This window comes from Pleurodeles waltl, chromosome 3_1 (assembly GCF_031143425.1).
Source record: "Pleurodeles waltl isolate 20211129_DDA chromosome 3_1, aPleWal1.hap1.20221129, whole genome shotgun sequence".
Lineage (NCBI taxonomy): Eukaryota > Metazoa > Chordata > Amphibia > Caudata > Salamandridae > Pleurodeles > Pleurodeles waltl.
In genome coordinates, this window is record NC_090440.1 from 242,947,051 (window position 1) to 242,969,038 (window position 21,988).

The window sequence follows — 21,988 nt, forward strand, 5'->3', positions numbered from 1 at the left end:
GACGTATTCCCTACCTGTTGTTTTTATCTCGTTTTGTTCTTAGATACTTTTTAAATAGAAACATCCTTTTTATCTGATATGGTTTGCCAGGCTTGTATTTTATTCTTTTACCCACAATGTGTTTTTACGTATAACTATAAGGTGCGATTTTCCAGTAGGGAACTGTTTATGTGTAAATATTTCTTCTTTTTTCTCTCCTTTTTAATCTTTTATGACTTAAATTGTTTATCATGTAGCTTGCCGTTCCTTTTTTATGTGATGTGCTTTTATGGGATTTATATTTACCGAAATAAAGCTAATGATGATGATGAGATCCTTATTCATACGGTCGAAAGCTTTAAAGGAATAGACCAAAATGGAGTAAACGGGGGATTTTATCCTTTGTTTGCTTTTGGCATTTCCGTTTGCCCTTGCTGTTGGTTATGTGCGAGTTTAACCATATGACACGCACTTCAGTTTTTAGAGAGGTAATAATTGATTTTAAAAGGGAAGCTTGCACTGTGAGGCACAGGCCATGCCATTACATGAGGTTGTGCCCATGTGAAGTGGTGGCAAGTTAGGAGGCCTCCCTGAGAATGAAGTGGTGACTTTCTGATCTTTCCTTTCCACTTAATGGTGGCATAGACGCTAGTGGGACACTGACCTCTCAGGATCTCTGCATCTTGGACTGGATACATTTTAAAGGTCTCACACCATGCATGTGAATGACTGTTTTTTTTGTTTCTCTGTTACATGGACATATTAGCCTGCTGGCAGCCTGCTTTTAGACACATTTATAGAATAGTGTGACCAAACACGAAGTGGTAGTTATATGGTAATTCATATTCAGTGGATGTGTGAGGTTGATAGATTTGGTTGGGTATTTTTAATTAATAGGTACACACACACACACACACACACACACACACACACACACACACACACACACACACACACACACACACACACACACACACACACACACACACACACACACACACACACACACACACACACACACACTTATCATCCTAAAGAGGCCACTGGGCTGAAAATGTCAACACCTTCTTCAGCATACAGAGTCCGTACTGAAAAGCCAAGACTCATTGTAAAACAATTACAAAACCGTCAGCCAGTATCCTGTGTGTGTCACACACACACACACACACACACGGCAACAAGGTCATGAGAATACATACTAACTTATACACTGACCAAAAAAGCTGGACTGTACATATTCGGCTGTCAATTACATTATAAGGAACTGCATATACAAAAATAGTACTTGGTTGGTTTTGGTACATGTGGAATAACTATTGGTTTGAATCTTTCTACACACTGCTGGGATTATTTTAGTGAAAGTATTGAAAAGATACGAGTCAATACTAAATTGCATATTCTTGTTTGAAAGGTTTTGTATTTGTCCCCCTGTGGCCAGCTTCATAGTCCAAATATTAACCCTATAGGGCAACACACCTCACAGATATCCATTAGACAACTCATGCACACAGACACTGTTCCTTTGTAGGTACCATCAACATAGTTGGCCTTTACCTTAGTGCTGTTTAGATCTCCTGGAATTTCTAGGGCTGTGAACCTTGATCAATACTCCTGAGAGGCTTTTAACCTAATGTTGTAGGTATTTGTGGACCTTGTCTATACCGTATTTCACTGGTTGTAACTTTCTGTTGCAAGGCATTGAAGAGTTTTTATCTGTTCAAAAATGATCCAATAGCATGACTCTTTACCCAAATTGTGTTGCTGTTAATGGCCTGTGATCTAGACGCATGGCTATCAAGCAGTGCATAATCTTTTCTGGACAGCCTTCAATCTTAATGGCGTAGTGAAAGAATCTATAAGTATTCAATGTCTTTTATTTGCTTATGAGCACTATCCAGTTTGTGGATAATTTATTATCTGGATGGTGTGGATCCTCTGAATTCTTTCTTTGAACTGTCTAGCCAGCAATTGCAAGCTCAGTAAATTTAATTTGATCCTTTCTTCAGTGGTTGTGGCAGGTTGTTCCATTATGTAAAAGGGCTGTCTTGATTTGTGGCTCTGCAGGCTCCATGCTACTTTAAGGAAATTCAGCTAAATGTACTTTGTGATTGGTATACCGGCAGAAGTTACCAGGGTTGTGGGAAGGGGATGGCAAATCGATAGTCTCGGTTCTACTGATTTGAGTTACTTAAAATTGCTTCTACATAGTAAGCAATTGTGCTTAGCTGCTGAATGCAAACTTAGTCCTACTTAGACATTTTCACTGAATTGGTGCAAAAGCTTTTTGTATTTCACTCTTGGTGTGTTAAGGGATATTTTTTTTCAAGTATCCTTGGTTGAGTTTGTTTAGAGGTGTGTGTGTGGAGGGAAAAAAATAAATACATATAATTTGATTTCATTTGAGAATAGTATGCAACTTGAGGATGTGATCTCACTGAAATGTTGTATATTCTATTTAAGGTCCCTGTTTTCAGTTTCTATTTCTTTTGAATTCTGGTGGGCTTCAAGTTTTGAATATTTTTTTCAAAGTGTGATAATCGGTCATCTGAGCTATTTTTTTGTGCTCCATTCAAAATGAAGATGTTGGTGTTTTTTAAGAAATTTGCACTGAATTCCTTCTCATTTCAATTGTATTGTACATTGATTCCTTCTTTTTTGCTCATATAATTCTATGTACCCTTTCCTTGAATATACTCTTACGAGCAACCATTATTTCACCTTATTGCCCGATTTTATTAGATGTAAAATCCCTTTTTTCAAGTCATTTCCTTCCTCACTTAATCAGGTAAAAAAAAATCTCCATCCATGCACATTTTAAGGTTTTGTTTGTAGAAGAAAAGGTTGATGGTAGACATTTAATACAAGTTCTTGTGGCTTTTAGATGGCACAGATTGGTTGAATGAATATGACCTACTTGGCATCATTCAATATAAATATTTCATGTTCTACATGATCTTGCAAAACACCATCGCACTGCTGGTTGTCCCAAGATACCGATTCCAAGAAAGAACTGGGTGAATAATAGTTGTTTTTTTTTTTTTTTTTTTTTTTTTACACTACCAGATCTGGGCCTAATCGTCCTCTGGCCGGTCAGACCACTAAAGGATTAATATTCATGTTGGCTATGTTTTTTTTTTGGTGATCTGTGTTATAGCCTGCAGATCTTTTGGGTCGTTAAATTTGGCCCTGAATTTTATGGGCTGTTCTGTTCATTTAAAATCCGCATATAGAAAACGTAGCATTGTTTTTTGGATTTTTTTTCTAATAAGAATTAAGCAGACCTTCATTTATTTGAAAGAAATGAGGCACACTGGCCATGTGAGAATTGGACAAAATTGAGCAAGGCACTTTACCTCAGCATGCACACTTGTACTGCATTTTCCATGTTGGAGTCTCTACAAAATGACATCGCAGCAGTTGTACACAAGATGGTGCGAAGGGTCAGCACCAAACGTTCAAAGATTAGTTTTCACATGGAGGAAGTAGGAATTAAATTTGAACTCTTCAATCCTGGGGCTGTATTAAGTGCCCTACTTAGGTAGGCGAAGATCGGGCCTATGCACCGGTTTCCTTAAACTGTGCTGTCTGCAGCAAAAGCTAGAAAACAGTGCAGTTGTTGCCTCTTCATATTTCTATGGCCTATAACTAGTAGGTGTCTTGAGCTAAGGTATGTGAAAGAAGCAGCACATTTTCATCAAGACGGTATGTAGCCCTCCTGGGACTCCGCATGGCCACTGAAGATGTTCAAGACATGCCATAATCTTCTTACCTGAGGGAGATGTGACTTGTGCAGGAATGCGTTTCAGGACCATTAAATGAACAGGAGTGCTTGGTGTTGTGTGCGAGAACACTGATCCTGGAGGCATGTGTATAAAATCATCTTTGAATAATCTTGAATGATACCAGACTTTGGAAAAAGCCAAACTGATGCTCACTGAAAGAGGATGAACTCTTGGAGGTGCTGCTTGCCCGAGACTGACACTACAGAGTTAAACTGCAAATCAGCTAACTTCTACACCAGTTGCGGCTTGCAGGGATTGATGGTGGGGCCGTGCACAGAGGGGGGCTGGTGGTGTTTGGGGGAGGGATTAACAACATTTAAAAAAAAAAATAAAAAAAATAACTTACCTGCAAGCTGCTGATCCTGAATCTCTGGGCCAGGCAGGCATAGGCTCCAGCCTGCCCTGCAGCCAATCCTGATGCTGCTCAGAGCATTGTCAGGACTAGATCGGAGCACCCAGGCAGACTAGGAGCCTGTGTAGGCTCTCCAGCCTGGCAACTGTTTTGCCAGGCTCGACAAAGCCTACTGTGCATGTTGAGCCAGCCTGAGATGGCAAGCCACACACATCCTCTCTGAGGAGAGTGCTTTGTGAACTTCCCTCAGTCACCCCAATGCCTGCCACTTTCACAAGGAAAGGATGATAAACAGTTAATTATCCTTTCCTTGTGAAAGGGTTGATGCTCTCCACTATAGCAGTTATTATCAGTTTTATCTGAAAACCAAAATCCTAATTGTATTGGGACATTTTTCTATGCTTGCTCCGATTTATGAAAGTGGTCAAACCTACCATAGGTTTTTCACTTCTGTTGTTTTGGAACTATTTACCATAAAAACAGTTACCTATTTTTGGTAGTGCTCTTTCGGATGGATACTCTAACAGCCAATTATTCCCTTTTAGAATACCCTTTAGTCCCCCAGGACCAGAGTATCTGGACAAATCTTCAATGTTCATGTGTGCTGGCAGGATGCTGCATGTGTATTTACAGTGACTCTACTGCCCCAGAACAGATGGAGCTTACAGGTACATCCCCTGCCCAATTGGTAATGCCATTGTAGCTTCTTTGGGCCCCAGTGGAATGGGCCCTCAGATCTTCATGGAGTAGTTTATTGGCCAGTGTGCAAAAGATTGACCATACCTGCAGTTGTTGTTTGTGCAGTCGATGTAAAAGCAGAGTGCCCTGTTAAGAAGTAGGCAAGTCCTCTTTTTTCCTTTTAGGAATAAAGCCGAGCAAAAACACGAAGTGTGACACTGGCCAGCATGGAAGGCAGTTGAGACTTTGGATGGGAAGGCTGCTGGAGTCCTTGGTGCTAATTTTTTGCTATACAGAAGGCCGACAGTTCACTCATGCGGTGAGCTCACATAATTTCAAAGAGGAAGACTGTTAATTGTTTAAATCCTTGAGGAAGAACTGTACAAAGGCTTGAAGGACCAGGGCATTAGGAATTTCATGATCAGTACAGATCTGATTGAGGCATAAAGTAAACCATTAATGGAGCTCCTATCCATCCGATCTAGAAGGTTGGTCAGGCAAAAACAAACTGTAAAGGCAGATGAATAACCTTTGTGTCTACCGCAAGCCTTTAAGACATAATGCAAAACGTTTATCATGTAAAAAAGATAAAAATTCCTATTTCAATAGGAGGGTCATATCACCCCCTTAACCAGCTGAGCAACTAATGTTAATGCCTCACATTTCTCCCGCCTTAATACGTTTTGTACACGGTCAGTGGATACAAGTGGCGGAAAACACGTTTTTAGGTGGTTTTATTCACAGGTGCAGCCCTTTCATGAGAGGGCAAAAGAGCTTGAAAAATAATGAAACGGATGTTCTCATACACGTTTGTGTGATTGAGATTTCTTGCATTGATCATGTGCCAGACGTAAACCTAGGTCTGTGCAGGTAAAGAGCTAACTCGAGGCTCTTGGTTTAACAAGGGCAGACAAAATGTTTGCAGGTTAAACATTGCGTTAGGTACATCTAATACTTGGACATAAATTGCATGAACGCTCAAGTTCTTGTTGTGCTAAAGAGAAATATTGGAAAGTTTGGCTTGTAATGGGTCTGAGCTTCGTGCACCACACCTTTCCCAGCACGGTGCGTACGTAAATTAGTGGATGTTGTCTGACCACACGCATATCAATTGCCTCAGGCGGCACGTGAAACTTAGTTGCCACTTTTCAATATCCATGCATGGATGTGTAGGTTTGGGAGACTCCGATGCAGGTCCCTTGAAGTGGAACCAGAAAGGAATAGAGGGACCCGTGGAATCTTGCACTCCAACTTAGTAGCCTAAATTAGTTATTCAAATAGGATTGTTTATTTGGAGTATGTGGTTTTCTGGCGATATCTGGGTAGGACTCTTTACCAGTAATGACAATGCGTATACAGGATCCAAACACCAGGAATTAAAACAATATTTATAGAACGGTTGAATTCTACACAAACAATAGATCACTTTTTTGTTAAGGCAGGACATTCTGCAGATTGTTTTTTTTTTTGGTTCATAATGACTTTGACTGGTCAAAGGATGAATAGGCACGAGCACGGAGTGCCGTTGCCCTTGCTTCATTCCGATGAAGATGACCCAGGTTAAATATCTGTTAATAGGTTTGTTTCTGTGGTGTGCAACTCAGTTCTTCTGCTGACTTCCGAACTACCACTAAGCTAACAGTTTACTTCTGTGGTGGCCCTGAAGGTGCGTCTGTTTCAGGTATCTAGCTCACTGGCATTTTGTAAGCCTAAATAAAAACATTTCCCAGTTATTGGGGGGGGGCAGAACCTGTCCCGTATAAATATGTCTAGAGACACACTGAGATTCTTGCGCTAGATCCGAATCAGATTGAAAAATGGTGTGTGCATACTCTACTTGTACAGTGTGAGTAGATTGGAATCTGGCTGTATATGGCACTGACTCTGTATAGTGTTTGGTGAGGACACACTGGAAGAAGTTGAGATAGATACCTAGGTGTCCATGTTGTCTGAAGGGACGCCAAAAGGCCAAAGATCGTCAGCATGGCCTCTTTAAATGCTGCTTTTTGCTGTGGGGTTTATGATGTCCTGGGAAACTCTGGGTGTGCCAGGGACCAATTGCAAGATCAGTTTGCATGCAGGAGACCATGAGGGGTGTGATTTGTAATTTGACTTTCACCTTTTTTGCAAGACTTGATGGAGTGGAGGGGTAGGTGTAGGCTTAATTTGATTTCTTCATCTGTATAGGAGTGGTCTCGAGATGGATTGGTGGTAGGCTTCTGTTTTGGAGCAGGGCTTTGATAGCAGCCATCTTGTGCTTGCTGACCTGGTTTCATCTCCCTTTCCCAAATTACCAAGTGATGCAGTTTTTGCTTTTTTGCGGGGGGTGGGGGGGGAAGGACACTTACACGATTTGGAGTTTGGCCCAAGCACTGCAGACACCTTGTGCAGATCCATAATTGGCACCCTGCAGTCTTGGTGCAGTTTGAGCCTAGTTCTTTTCAATGGGGACAGTTCCCTAGTGCACACTATTTTTTGGTCATTTAAAAGCAGATGTTGGGATGGGAGATCTAGATCTGTCTCAAAGTGTGCAGAAAGGAACAGACGTGAGCACACGGGGGTTGTTTACATGCAGCTCAGCTTATTTCTGGGGCAGTATAAAATCACACTTATCTTCCCCTTAATTCATTCATAAATAAAGCAATAGCACGGACTGCCATAATGTTGGAAGAAAAGGAATCACCTACTTGGCTCTTGAGTGTTTGCCTCTAGCTAAACAAGTCCTATAGTTTGATTTCACATCGGCACATGCAATCATGTAACAATGAATTTCACCTAGAGTGGGAGTCCTGGTCTAGGGGGCAACATTTATGCACCTTCCGTATCTTGAGCATTGCTATAGTCTGCTCACCAGGCTCCAGAGAATTGAGATGTAGAAACAAATATTGGTCACCTGCTAGGTGGAGTTGCTTACTAGCCCAAAGGATTATATTGGTTTGCCAGTACCCTGCATATGCGTCATTTACATATGTATGTATAACCGCCTTACATGTGGCTGTACAGGACTCCATTTTAAATTGCTGAACCCCAAATGGTAATTAAGGTGGAGTTTTGAGAGCAACAACTAGTAATTTGAAGTGTTTTGTTCATTCATGATGTGGAGTTCCTTTGTAGGGGACCAAATTCCACTATGGGGGAGAGCAGACGGGGTCCTTGAAGAATAGGGAAATGCCCCCCTACCTTTCCCGGGGATACCCCCACACAGGTTAACAGATGGTTAAGTATGGGCAACCTTTCCCTATTGTATGATAGTTTTGGGTCTTACCTTATATTTTCCCAACCTCATTCAGCTTCCTGCTGACACCGGAAGGCCTACTCTTTGGATATTATTGTCTAGGAGAACTAATTAAGAGGCAATACCTTCCTTAAACCAGCTTTGGAACTAGAATTTTGGAATACATCAGCTGTGTGCAACCTTGGAACAAAATATTACTCAACTGAACACCGTGGTTCTCCAGTATAGAGATCTTTTATAGATTCACATGCTTTTCTCTTCTATGTTGCCTAGCTGGGAGTCCCACAGTAATTTAGAAGTAGTGTAAAAAAAAGCCTTACATCATAAATGGGTGCCATGGTTAACCAATTCACATTGGGGGGGAGCTGCACTCTTTCTGGAGTAATCAGCAGGCAGGTGCTGCATCGCTCATGCACTACAGGGCCAGCATACCTCTGCTTTATGTGCACAAGGGTGAAGGCAGTATAAATGAGGTATCCGAGATGAGTACCCATGGAAGAGGATGATGGAGGTTCGTGTGAAAATCTATGAAAGGTGTCAATATTGAAGAGTGTTACCTTTTTAAAGTAACTTTTTTTTCCTCTCCAAATTCAATGAAAGATTCAAAACGCATGCTTTTATCTGAATAGTAAGCAGTAATACATTTTAGAGCTTAAAACATGGAGGTGAGAAGCATTTAAAGGAAGGTAACTTAAACTTTCTAAGTGCATACTTGTATATTCATAAAGGTAGCTCGCCTCAGAATGGATGTCAAACTGCTTGTGCTACTGCTGCATCTCGGTTCATGGGGGTATTTAGACAGTGTCTAGGGAGCATAGCTAGTTTTCCATGTGACAGCCCTGCATTTATTTGAGACCCCCCCCCAAACAAACAAGACCGAGATTGCCAGTAAAGTGAGATGAAATCCTGGCAGTTAATAATCTTCTTGCTGTCTTGTGGCAGCAGGCTGTGGCCTCAGACCCATTAAGCTGTACTACTTGATGGAGCTTGAACTAGTCTTGGAGGCACAAAGGCGAAGTTGATCAGATTTGACAAATGATTTAGTTTGGTCAATGTAGAATGTCAAACATCTCGTCTTCCAGAGTATTAAGAGCTATTTCCCCCATGTTGCACTGATTTCTGAAGTCCATCTTCAATACTTGGTTTTCAAATTTAAGTTTGACCTCGAACCGAAGATATGGATGTTTGATAGTAAAGGCTTGAATGTCACTAATTCTTCTACCCAAAGTTACTTCCTGAAGTATGGCACTTTGCCACGGAAGGTGTTTAAAGTCTTATATGTATGAAAGGACTTGACATCAGCTGGGCTATGCTAGACCTCATTCCCAGGAACAATTTCTTACAGAAATAGACTTTCTTCTTGAGAGAGCTAGTGTGATTATTTCTTGCGTTGGAAAGGCTTTGTAAGCATCTGTGTCCAGAATTGCTTCTAAAACTGTCTTTTTGGACCAAATGAGGTAGGCTGTCTTTACTTCAGACCTAAAACTTAGAAAATTTGGAGACAGGCTTTCATTGAGTATTTTGTGGTCTGGAAGGATGTTCTTATTTCGGCTGTCCATGTACCGAAAAACAACTATGCCGCTGCCTGCACCATGACCTGGTGATGTCCCACCACCCCACTTCACACCACATCCTGGTCTAAGTCTCTGTTGGATGCAGTCACCAAGCCCACCGTGACCTCTGGGGGACCGCATATTGCATCGTCCCACTTTGCACCACAGCCCTGGCGCCATCCACGCCAGAGCTCCTGACTTCATCAGCCCAGAGTTCGATCTGCAATGCATGTGACTTCAAGGGCCCTATGACCCCTGCATTGACTCTGGAATCAACGTGACATCAGCGACTCACTCCTGAGCTCACCGCGAGGATCTCAATGCCCTGCAATTCCAAAGGCACTGTTTTGCAGGTCTTCCTGACACCTTAGCTGGCCCAAAACGCAGCGGCTGGCCTGAACTGTTGGATTTGTTGATCACAATGCTGTGATAGTCCCAGGTGGAGCTAACGACTATATAAGGAACTGTTTTTTGAGTAAATCTTGCAAAATTAATCTTTCCAACTGTAAATTGGATATTTATTTGTATCTTGTTTCACACAGAAATATTGGCTATTCCAAAACTGGTGTGGTGTCCTTTTTGTAGTGGTTTCACTTATTACTGCATGTTATGTGCAAATGCTTTACACATTGCTTCTGAGATAAGCCTGACTGCTTGTGCCAAGCTACCAAGGGAGTGAGCAGAGGATATCTGAGCGGGCATCTCCCTTATCCTGACTAGAGTGAGGGTCCCTACTTGGACAGGGTGCAACCCGACTGCCAACTAGAGACCCCACTACTAACAGTCTTCATTGAAAAGACTATGCCTTCTCCCTCATCCCCAGAAACTGTACTTTCCATCCTCACCTCAGACACTGGCGTGAGCTTCTGTGCTGCACTGCACATGCAGTACATCTCTGTAAATATCAATAAGTAAATTTGCTGGCACGCAAAGTGGTAATCATATTTTATCCTACCATCTGCCTATCCATTAATAAGCTATGCAACAATTTTATTTGCATTTTGCCTAAAGACCAAGCTCACTCGGAGTACATTGTTAGCATATAAAAATGTGCCCCAGCAAAATGTAAACACTCACACCTGCACTGGAGTAAATCCTGCCACACTTTGCTCATGGGTTCATCTCGCTCACTATATGGTAAGTGATTGCAATATACAGATATATCTGTATATCTATATAGATCTCTCAATATCTCTCTAACTCTCTATTTCTCTTAATATCTCTTACTCTCTCTCTCAATAGCTCTCTCAATATCTCTAAATCTCTAATCTTCCGACGTCGAATGCAAGGCCTGCTTTCTTCCATCCAGCCAACGTACATAATTTGAGATGTAGTAATTATAATTGCCTTTTACGTACAACACAAGCCATGAAAGTGTGGTGGGAAGACCTACAGGTTATTTGCATTTGTTCTTAATTTGGATTATAACAACTTCATGTCAGACAATAGCAAAACTTGCTGTGAATGATGCCAGCCAGGAGGATGCTTCCCCTCCCCCCCTCCCCCCCTCCCCCCCCCCCAAAACCAAAAAAATCCGGGGCAGGGCTTAACTACGACCCAGCTACAGATCTGGCAACTTCATAGGCCTTTTTCTGCGTCCTTGCCAGGATGAAGGTGGATCTACATGGTATGTAGACCCCCCCCCCCCACACCAGCTTAGTGGAACTCAATTTGGGATTAGAGTCCGAAGGAACCACAGCCATACAATGATTCACTGACCAAGCCAAGGTGACAACAGTACAGTGGGGCAAAGTTTATGTCCGCAATGAACATTAATCTGTAAGGGCAAGCGTGGATAGTGGTACAACCATAGTGTAGTCCTCTCTGAAGTGGAGGTGAGTAAAGGCTAGCCACTGGAAGTAGGCCACCTAGACCACCTGTCCTGAAACTGCTGCCAGAAGTGGATGGCCACTCAGTATGCCCACGTGACTGAAGCCAAGTGTATGATTGCAGGGGACTGTTTAAGCACGGCCACTGTAAGTGAATGATCACACGGTGGGCCTGTATGATTAAGGCATGGCTGCTGGAAGTGGACAGCCACCCAGCAAGCCTGGTAGAGTGAAGGTAATAAAACATGTCTGGTGTACAATTGTGACCGTTGAAGCACAGCCACCAGAAGTGAAGGGGTACTCTGTGCTTGACTGAATGAAGCACAGCTGATGGCGGACAACCATTTGTCATGCCTGAGTAACTGCAGGCATCTGACAAGTCTAGTCTGTTGGTTTGTCCTGAATGATAAAGCATGCCCACACTCAATCTCATGGCTGCTTGATTGTTGGAAGCATCAGATGGCATTGGTTCAGTGAAGCTGGTAGAGAAAGGTGCGCCAGTCCAGGAACGTTCATGGAATAGAAATATTATAATGCAACTTTTTTTTATTTACTTAAAGCAAAGCGAATTGCAAGGATAGTTTGTAGGTGTAAGGAGCCAAAAAATGGTGGCCTTTACTCTTCGAAACAAGTATGGTCTTGATTATTTAGATGCTGGTGGGCCTCCACCTTCAGTGTACCACTATATTCTCAACACGCTCTCACCTCTTCCTGTAAGTGTACACTTTCAGACAGGAACCCTTGCTTCCTTTCACATCGGCTGTTTTGATTTTACTGCCTCCACTCCGTTCCCACTTCTCGTTCTTCTGGCTTCACCACATCAAAAGCTTTTCCTTCACTTCTGGATGAATCTGCCTCCTGATTCCTTAGCTGTTGCACATGATAACCTCACAGCATTTCCTGGAGTTGAATAAATCAATCCATGCGTTGCCATCAGTGCTGCAACGTGGGGCTGATCCTAGCTTTGGTGCTGGATTTTTCTGGGCACAAGGGAAGCTACCAGAGGAAAAAGCCTGCCAAGGAGCAACCTATAATAAGTCGCTCTGCTATGGGTATTGGCACAGTTGATAACCTGACCACCTGGTGACTGCTAGGTGCTAGGCTTTGAGTTCCAGCCTGCAGGTGTGTGGTTGGCAAGGGAATGGTCACTCAATACGCCAAAAAGAACCGGCACACAATACAACTCTGGCATTGAAAGGCAAACGAACTGCATAAGGAAAACTTGTGCAAAAAGGTGGCCGGCCGTGTAAACAGTTTGTTCTAAAACCCCATCAAAAGGGCTACAGGTCTCTATTGAGACACCATTGAATATCTTTCCTAGAGCAACAGCATGGCTTTTTAGTAAGATTACCAGGACTGTCATGCTGGCAATCAGTATACTAGTCGAAGTGTCCCCTTACGAAAAGTCTAATTTGGCCCTCAACAGAATACTGTAAGTAAAAGTACTGGCTGGACACTTGCTTGAGTTGCAAGCTTCAACCCCAAACCACCCTCCCTGAGTAAGTTTTTGACTGGTCAACCTCACTACTGAGGTTTAAGTGATATGGTTGTGTTCTTGGTGCTTAGTTTTGGGCTACATAGTGATGGAAAACCGAAGGATGCCCGTAGTTAAAAAGCTGCTTGTCACAAGCTGGGTTCAGTGTAGTCTGCCCAGGAACTCGTGGAGGAAGACCCCACACATCTATTGTGTAAGTCTGATTCCCTCAACCCCAAATTTACAGGACCACTGACCAACGAGGACAGACAACGAGTGACCTTATACCTGGCAAGCATATCCAAATGCCACTGTACATCAACCTATTAGCCAGCTGCAGAGGATTGTTTCCAAGCATATACCGTCAGTCTTCCCAGATTACACGGTCCTAAATTTAAACTCCATTAAGTCACACCGATGTGGCTGAAATTACCACATGCGGTTTGAACTGGATTTTTGTTTACTTCATGTCACACTATTTGATACATCACGTATACCTCTTTGCACATGCCCTCTCAAGCCGCTAACTCCAAGAATCCAGCAGTGATTTCATTGGTTTTTTTTTGGCCAGTCTACTGGCGTTTAAAGCCTTGCGTCTGTCCACTGTCATACCTGCTTCGCATATTTGAATAAATACTGACTGGCACAGTATGGGATGCCTGCCTGCACTAAACATATGCCCCTCACTGCTCAATGTCCTAGTGGCATTGGTAGCACGAATATCTACAAACTATATAACCATGGGCAGAAAAAGCCAACGATACACGTGCACTTGAAAGCCTATGCCTTCAGTTTACCAGCTGGGCATACAAGGAGAATCCAGGCTTAGTTTTTAATTTCATAATGACTGCTGCCAGAAGTGCGTGAGTGGAGGTCTACAGATGCATAATATGAGACGTGTCTACGATTTCGTACAATATCTCAAATCATTATGTCCCTAAACACTCTTAATCTATCAAAGTAACATAACAAATTATTTGCATTCAGATTTATGAACGTCTCATTTTCAGAATTTTACACCCATATTATTGGCCCTACTCCCAGGTAAATGTTTACGGAAATTTGATAGAATCCTATTTTCATTATGCTTTGTAAAGTATTGTTAATCTTAGTAGTTTTGTGGGTTTATTACTCAAGTAGGTCTCTTGCAGCTTTTAGGGTTGAGCACGCAAAGCTCTCTGTCCTTGGTGTAATACCTCAGGGCTTTTAACCTCACCCATGGCAAGCCCATCAGTTTGGTTGGTTCATGGGCTTGCCTTTTAAAATTAGCTTGATGTAATTGGTGAAAGGCATGCATATGTCATGCCTTTTCTGGGTTTAGCCCGCTTCGAGTGCACCGGCCAACTACTGAAAACATAAAAGGATCCATGTTTTCCATATGGTTTCTGCTCTATTTTTTTCTCTTTTCGCAGGCTGCGAGATCTTGCTGTCTATTAGTAGAGCACATTGTATAACATCAACACGGTTACATGGATAATTGCACTTTTGCCGGTTACATGGATAGTTTCACTTTTGCCGATACGTTTCACTGCAAGTGAACTTATGTTTCCTTGTGTTTGCTTTGTGCTAATGGCGGCCAGCGGCTCGCTAATGTGAAACTGTTTTACTTTTTATTTTATGTGGCAAGAAAAGTCTGGTTAGGAGTTTACAACACTAATAACTTTAACTTGTTTTCATAGTGCTTAGTAGTCCCTAAACTTTCATAGCACTGACAAGTTTGGCAGATAATGCAAGCAAATCTCTGGGAGATCTAACTGTGCCCAGAAGCTCTCGTTTTGCTATCAAGTGGAGACCAAACCTAGGGTGACCAGACGTCCTTGATTTCCCCGGACAGTCCTGGTTTTTAGAAGACTATCCGGTTTCCTGATGCTTCTCTTAATTTCAAATGTCCCGGTTTTTGGGACAAATGTCAAATTATCTAGGGAAGCAGAAGTTAAAGGTATGCTCTTCCTTTAACAGAAGCCTACAACCTATGCAATAATTTATCTATTACTGTCAGGCAACACAGTCCCCTGTCTACTCCCAGCAGAGATATGGAATGGGGGGGAAGGGGAAAAGGGCAGAGGTGGGTGGATGTGGGGTCAAGCCATAGCTAATTTTATATGTATAGTCTTGTAAACTTGTGTATGTATATATGTGTGTGTGTACACACAAGAATAGAGAACTCTGGGTAGTTCCCAAGTTTAGGTGTATGGCTTGTCATTTTACAGCTCGGCAAGGTTGACACTGTCAAACCTATGCTTAAAGACTTGTAAGATAAACAGACATTTGAGGTGAGCAAATCCAGAGTGTTGCAGGGTGCTCCTTACTAGAGCTGTTATCACATAACTTGGGAACTACCCAGAGTTCTCTATTCTTTTTTGCATAATTTATGCATCACTCTAACCCTGAAAGGGATTTGTTTTGATATGTGATTATATATGTATACCTATAGGTATTCACAAAGCTACACAAAAAACACTGGCCAGGCCAGATACAAGTGTAAAATCGTTAGTCCTCCTTTTGTGTCTGACCTGTCCCGGTTTTTGCTGCTCAAAATCTGGTCATTATACAGATACCAGGCCTTTGTTTTAAGCAGAAGCATGTTATTGCATTTTTAAAAAGGTAACAGCACTTAACTGCAATGTTTAAATAGGTCTAGACAAATTTAAACATTGCCACCTTTATAAAATAATTGTGAAATTCTGAGGGGGGGGGGTCAATGATTTGTTTTTTTTCAATGGGGGGGGCATTAAAGTTTGGAGACCTCTGCCCTAACCAAAACCCAGGATTCACGGTTCCACTGCCTGCACATCCATCTGCCACTAAGCTAAATACTTTGCACACACTTAGAGGTGACATTTCTAGAAAGCATTTTCTGAACTAAAAGCAGAGATTTTGCCCAGGATCACACGATTGCGTTTGTTGCAGCACAGGTGATCGATGCCGTCTGGGAGTTCGTGCACACTTCTGACAGAATTGCTCAGTGTTGGTTTATGCGGGGAGGGGGGGGGCGGGGCAGCAGTGAATGGTGCAGTATTATGCAATCAGCCCTTGATTACGGTTCCAGACAGCATCTGCCGAAATTTAAAGGGAAGAATGTTTCTGACTTGCACTGTCGTAATCGCATGTTTTGCCTTTTATCTTAAGGACTGTGGAGGTTTGGATTTTAACTGTTGTAAACATTCTCAGTTGAAAAGGTGTTTCACATATTTAAGATTCATTGAATGCAGTGTGTATTTGTAAAGGCATATTCAGGTGATAGAGTTTTGCATCTTCTTTGTGGGGGGAGTTACCTAGAAGTCTCTTGACTCCTGAATAATACAAACTATTACTCTACTCAGTAGTACTTTTATGGATCTCGAAGGGATGACAGGCCAAGACAGGAAATTTGAATTTTTGATTTGCAGAATCCACACTTAAGTTAAAGGGGGCGGGGGATGTATGGGGTGTCAAACCACCACATTGCCTAGTCACCTCTTAGGGTCGAGTGCACAAACGTCCCTGTTGTAATCTCTTTAGGCTTTTAACCACGCCCATGTCATGCCTGTCACTTTCATTGGTTCATGGGCTTGTCTTTTTGAATCTGCTTGCTTTCATTAGTGAGGCATGCATACGTCATGCCTTTTCTGATGTTTAGCCCACCTACACAGCACCGGTAAACTACCAAAAACATACATGGCTCCATTTTCAGCCTGGTTTTTGCACTCTTATTTTCCACGCAGGGCGAGTTTTACATACGGCAATCGTGCTAGTTTTTTTTTCTTTCAACTTATGTGGCAAGAAATGTCTGGTTAGGAGTTTACAACGCTAATAGCTCTAACTCTAGCAAATGCAAGACCTGGTGCATTGCAAATGCTTATTTTTTTGGGGGGGGGATGAGGTGGCGACACTTGACAAATTCCCGTTCCAATTATTAATATAGTAATGGAGTAATGGCTTAAAGGGCAGGATTGGATACAAAACCTAGGTTAAATGCATACTAAGCTTCAGGATCTACTTTATTTGTAGCTTGTAATGGCAACTGTCTACTGCTGCAGTTTCCTCTCAAAATTCTTTCCCAAAGTCTACTGCCATACACATTTGGATAAACTCTCTATGGTTCTCAAAGTTAATTCTGAGGGTGATTTACACTCGTTGGTCTCGATCAGTGTTGTACTAGCCAAATTAACCTAAAGGAAAGGTTGCTCGCTAGAAGCTGTTACTTTCCCTGCCACCGATGTAACGGTTGCCTCCTTGGCTGAGGTGCCAAGGACGTAATTGTTGTCTTGGACCTGGCTCATGGGGGGGGGGGGGGGAAGAGAAGGTAAGAAGTGTTGACTCCCCCCGCCCCAAAGTGTGACATCTGATGTCAGCATACAGGCACTTGTCCCACCTACACAAGTGAGATCCTTTTTATCCGGAGACCGAAGGGAACATTGGGTGGTAGGAAATTTGTGCCAGTGAGGTGATTCCCACACAGAAATGTAGGAAAATTGTTTTATTTTTTAGCTAATTTTACAATCTTCGTGTACCCTATTCATGAGTCTTGCTACCATTTGTCAACTAAAGAGAATACTTGAACATATATAAGGGTCATAGAAAACGGATATAACGGAAGCCATAGTAAGACAAATGAATAGGGTACACGAAGATTCCACATGGAAAAGTCTACAATATTATGGGATAGACACAGTACTTCATTTACCCAGAGGGGGAGATAGGATTTGAACATTAAGGCGAAAAGAATCTAGGTACCTTATGACACTGAAAATAAAACACCCAGGAGGTTTGAACCTTGATGAGGAATTATATGCACACATATATAATTTGACAGATGGTGTAACAAGGATTCAATGAGATATAAAGAGCATTAATGTTAAGATGCCCACTGAGGATGGTATTCTTATCTTCCTACTTATTTGGTTTTGATGTGATGAGTCACTAAAAGTGGAAAAAATAAAATTCAATGAGTATATAATCATGTAAGAATGTAAATTAAGAATGTGCTATTGATTTTTTTTTTCTTTTTTTTTCCTTAAGTGATTGTGTTATTGTAAGACTTTCATTTAGAAATGAATTAGAAATATGAGATCCATAATGTATCGGGGCAAAAGAATGCATTTATTGCCAACATGGAAGGACTAACAGTTGTGAAAAAGGCCATTGTGTCAAAACACGTTGACTGTTTGTGGAAAAAACAGATTTTGCTACGGAGTGTTTCCCATCTTTTTTTAGTTTAAAATATTTGGAGTTGGTCCAACCGCCAGGGAACATCAGCAATGTGGAGTGCCACTCTGGAGAAAGATCTAAATATAAACTTTTTTTTAACACTCCTTTCATTGAGGAAGGGTAGCTTTGTGGTTGATGGCAGGTCCTAAATCACCATTTGTATAATCTTTGTTCATGCAATCGCAAAAGCAGACCTCCTCTCCCTTACATTTTAAATGTAGTGCATGCCTTTGCTTTAACCCTACTTCTGTAGTACGATCTGCTATCTGGCCACTGGAGGTGAAGACACTCCTCCAGTCAAAATTGAGGTCCACTTTATTTGCAAAATGTGATATGCTCTTAGTCTGCAATAAAGCAAAAAGGTGCACTAATCTGGGTATGGCCAATTATAGGTGCCTTAACTTTAGAAGCAAGACTTACTGTGTATTATTCACAATTGCCAGACAGCTGTGTATTTACTTTTTTTTTTTTTTTTTTTTTTTTTTATATATATATTCTGTTGAGTATGTGTGAGCAGTCTTTGGGTATCTACTAAACCTAAATTGTAGTAAAGAACAGTCATAGTGCAGTCTCATAATTACCTACATTCTGAAGGCATGCCAACCCCTTCTGAAAGCCTAATTAACTGAAGAATGGCCTTATCCTGTTCAAATAACATTAGCATGGTTTGCCTAACTTCTAATTCTCCCCCCAGCCCCTTATTGGGTATTTTTATACATTAATATATTAGTTTTTGGGCTTCAGTGGTTACACTTCTTGCCATGTGTAAAATAAAAGCCGGACTCCATTTATTTTGTGTATTCAACCTATTTAAACAGGAGGATTTAACAGTAGTTAATGTTACACCGAAAAGAGCTGCACTGTCCCATGTGGAATACTTGCCTTTGGTGGAGCACTTCCACTGAAGTAGCTTTCAAAAGCATCTAGGTCACTGTACTAGTATGCAATATTCTTAGTTTACATGTCTAAAATAGTGTAAATGTAGCCAAGGAAGTACTACAGTCTGACCAGAAATGACCGTGTTGCCTTTTGCTTTCCTTGTTCTGTTTGTTTTTGGTAACCTCTGTTCTTTTTTACAGGGTTATGAAGGATCATTAATCAAGCTTACCTCAAAACAGGTAGGTTTTTAATACTTTGAATGATTGATGGCATGTGTTTGAGAACAAACTACAGTGAGAGGATGAATATGCTGGTCCGAGATGGGTCGTACACTTGCTGTCCAATCCTTGAGTGAAGATGGATATTTGCCATTCTCCCTTAAGAGGGAAAACTCCAACCTTTTTCAGCCAACACGTATTTGGGACTGTACAACTAGCATTTTAAAAACTCCTTGAAACCTCTTTCCCACTATTAAATGGGCCCCCCAAAAAAGGGGGTCGGGGGCAAGTGAATAAAGTGTTGATGTACCTATTAAATGAAAGCATACAGTACAAAACACGGAGTGTCCCAGTGGCCTAAATGCCTGCACAGAATAGTTATTATACCCTTGAACTAGTTTCTAAAAATAGATTTGAAATAGAAATTGTTTGCCATTTAATACGTTCGAACATTTTATCTCCAATAACTTCACCTTCTGCACACTGCATCACCATTATTGCACATAGCGGCATGTGCTTTGCAGTGTGTGCTTGATAACGCACTTCAGTGTTTTGGAATATTTTTTTTTTTTCTGAAAATACTCTACACAAAGCATTCAAGAGGTTTATAGCCAGGTTACTGTCAAGCATCCTACTACTGTCAACTGGGTCCGAGCCCCATAAGATACCCACAAACTTTCCATCAAAGCAGCATTTGAAGAATTCAAAATGCATTTTTATGGCAAGGTGGATGGCAATTTTGGGAGGTCCAAAACTTCAGAAAGTGTATTACAAAGGGCAATGGTGTGTGCTTGTTAGCGCGTCCGACCGTAAGTAAACTTACAAGGGGATGCGACTAGGTCGAACCATTTTAACTGCATTTACGATGGTCCAACCATAGATCCAGCACATGCAGATCAATAGTCAATAATGAATCCATCAAGGGGAGTCAGTAATTATCACGCACCATGATAGTCATGAATAACCACACCTTTTAATAAGTTAGAATATTAAATTCCTTTTATTAACAATGCTAATGTCACGTAAAAATCTCAATACCAAATGATAAACCTACAGAAACGTCACTGGCTGCCCAAAGCGGCGACAAATGTAATTTAATCAAAGCTTGAATAATTAAACATTCTAAGGCTACAGTGCCAATTAATAACTAGAACAATTGCACAAACGATATCCCATTTATTCAGCAAAGGAAAGACATTGACTATTACTTCCTATAGCAGACTTTCATTAGTGAGGGTCCTTATCTAACACCAGATTAGCATTAGCATGTTGGGCTTCATGCAAAAAAATGTAGTCAACACAAATTTAGAAAACATCTAACTATGGCTGTATCCAAATAGTGTGGTTGGTACCTAGAAAGAAAAAGCAAATAGGCATAACAAAACACATGTGTAACAGTATGCCTCGCCTCAATTGGATCGGCAGGCTAAGATGGTCTTCGTCATCAGGATATCAGTTTGGTCAGCAGGGCATCAGGATTCAGCGTTAAAGTTCAGAAAAATGCAAAGTCTTTAAGCAATTCGAAAGAATACAGATAAACCCTCAAAGAATGGGGATAATGGCACATCTCACCTTGGTGCAGTCAGGCTAAGTTAGATTTCCTAAAATTACATTCCATGTCCCTATTGGCCAAGGGGTCAAATGTTCACACTTTGTCCAAAAAAACTAAAATATCAAATCTATAATTTCCACTAGTACACAGTTCACATGTCGCTGATTGGTTTCTCTTGTAATGTTCTCATCATCCAGCTCATCAGGTAACAATATTGTTGCAACTTAACGCTCCCAGTCAGTGCAGTTTTTGTTCTCCGCCTAAAAGTCTCTTACACACACATTACACTTATGCTGTTCTTGTCAAATCTAACTACCTTCTAGCAGGTGGTTCTCATGAGAGACTTTCAGATATGAGCATATTTGGTCAGCACATTGGAATATGACAATTTAATTCTCTAAGCAAACATTTTATTTGTTCAGAAATACAGGTTGACATGAGGCCGTGCAAGTAGGCCAAGACCTTGCTAAGTTAAGGCATACGATTAATAAAGCTAATACATAATGCTTAATATGACATTACTACATTAATCAAACCTAAGCTCCATATTGCTTATCAATAAGCTATTAAGTACACTTCATGAACATTGGCAGCCACTCACATGGACACATTTTCAAATGTGTGCATTATCTTTTGCTACATTAATATATTTTCTATGCAAATCCATTACTCAAAACATGAATATTCTTATTAGAATACTTGCTTTAGCATGCTTCCAGCATTTGCTATAGGCTTGCCATGTGGTTAACCATGTAAAATCATAACACTGTAGTCATGAGCATCATGGTGGGAGTCATGTGTGGGTTAATAGCAAGTCTAATGTAGAATAACTGAAGTCTTTTGGTCAAATTGACGTTTCAAGGCATGACGTTTCTCTGGCCAGTTATTGAGTGGCTGCATGAAATGTGGTGAGACATCATATAAAACGTGCCTTGACCCAATGCTTAAAACATTTTGAAATCTTTCAGTAATATTGCGCAGTGAAAGTGAACTTAATGTTTTGTTTTGTAGCCTGTTGGATTTGTTACCTTTGACAACCGTGCTGGTGCAGAAGCGGCCAAGAATTCCTTAAATGTGAGTACTTCTAGGGGTGTTTCAATGCAAGCTGGGAGCCCTGCAGCTATAAAGTTTGAGTCTTGTGAAAGATGCCTCCACACCTTTCAAAGATGTTATTAAACCTCCATGCAGGAAGCCTAGGGCATGTATTAGGATCCTTATTCTAAACAGACCTAAGGTTCAGGTTAAAGCTTGTTTTAAAAGATGAATA

At 41.3% G+C, this 21,988-nt stretch overlaps 1 protein-coding gene across 2 annotated transcripts in view; it reads left to right on the forward strand.

Moving 5' to 3' along the window:
• Nucleotides 1–21,988, forward strand: part of RBPMS2 (RNA binding protein, mRNA processing factor 2) — a 200,920-nt gene that overhangs the window by 84,812 nt on the left and 94,120 nt on the right. For both annotated transcript variants that reach the window (XM_069222325.1, XM_069222324.1), the window contains exons 3-4: nucleotides 19,152–19,190; nucleotides 21,733–21,795. In XM_069222325.1, the coding sequence (XP_069078426.1) occupies nucleotides 19,152–19,190; nucleotides 21,733–21,795 (102 nt within the window). The remainder of the gene's footprint in view (nucleotides 1–19,151; nucleotides 19,191–21,732; nucleotides 21,796–21,988) is intronic.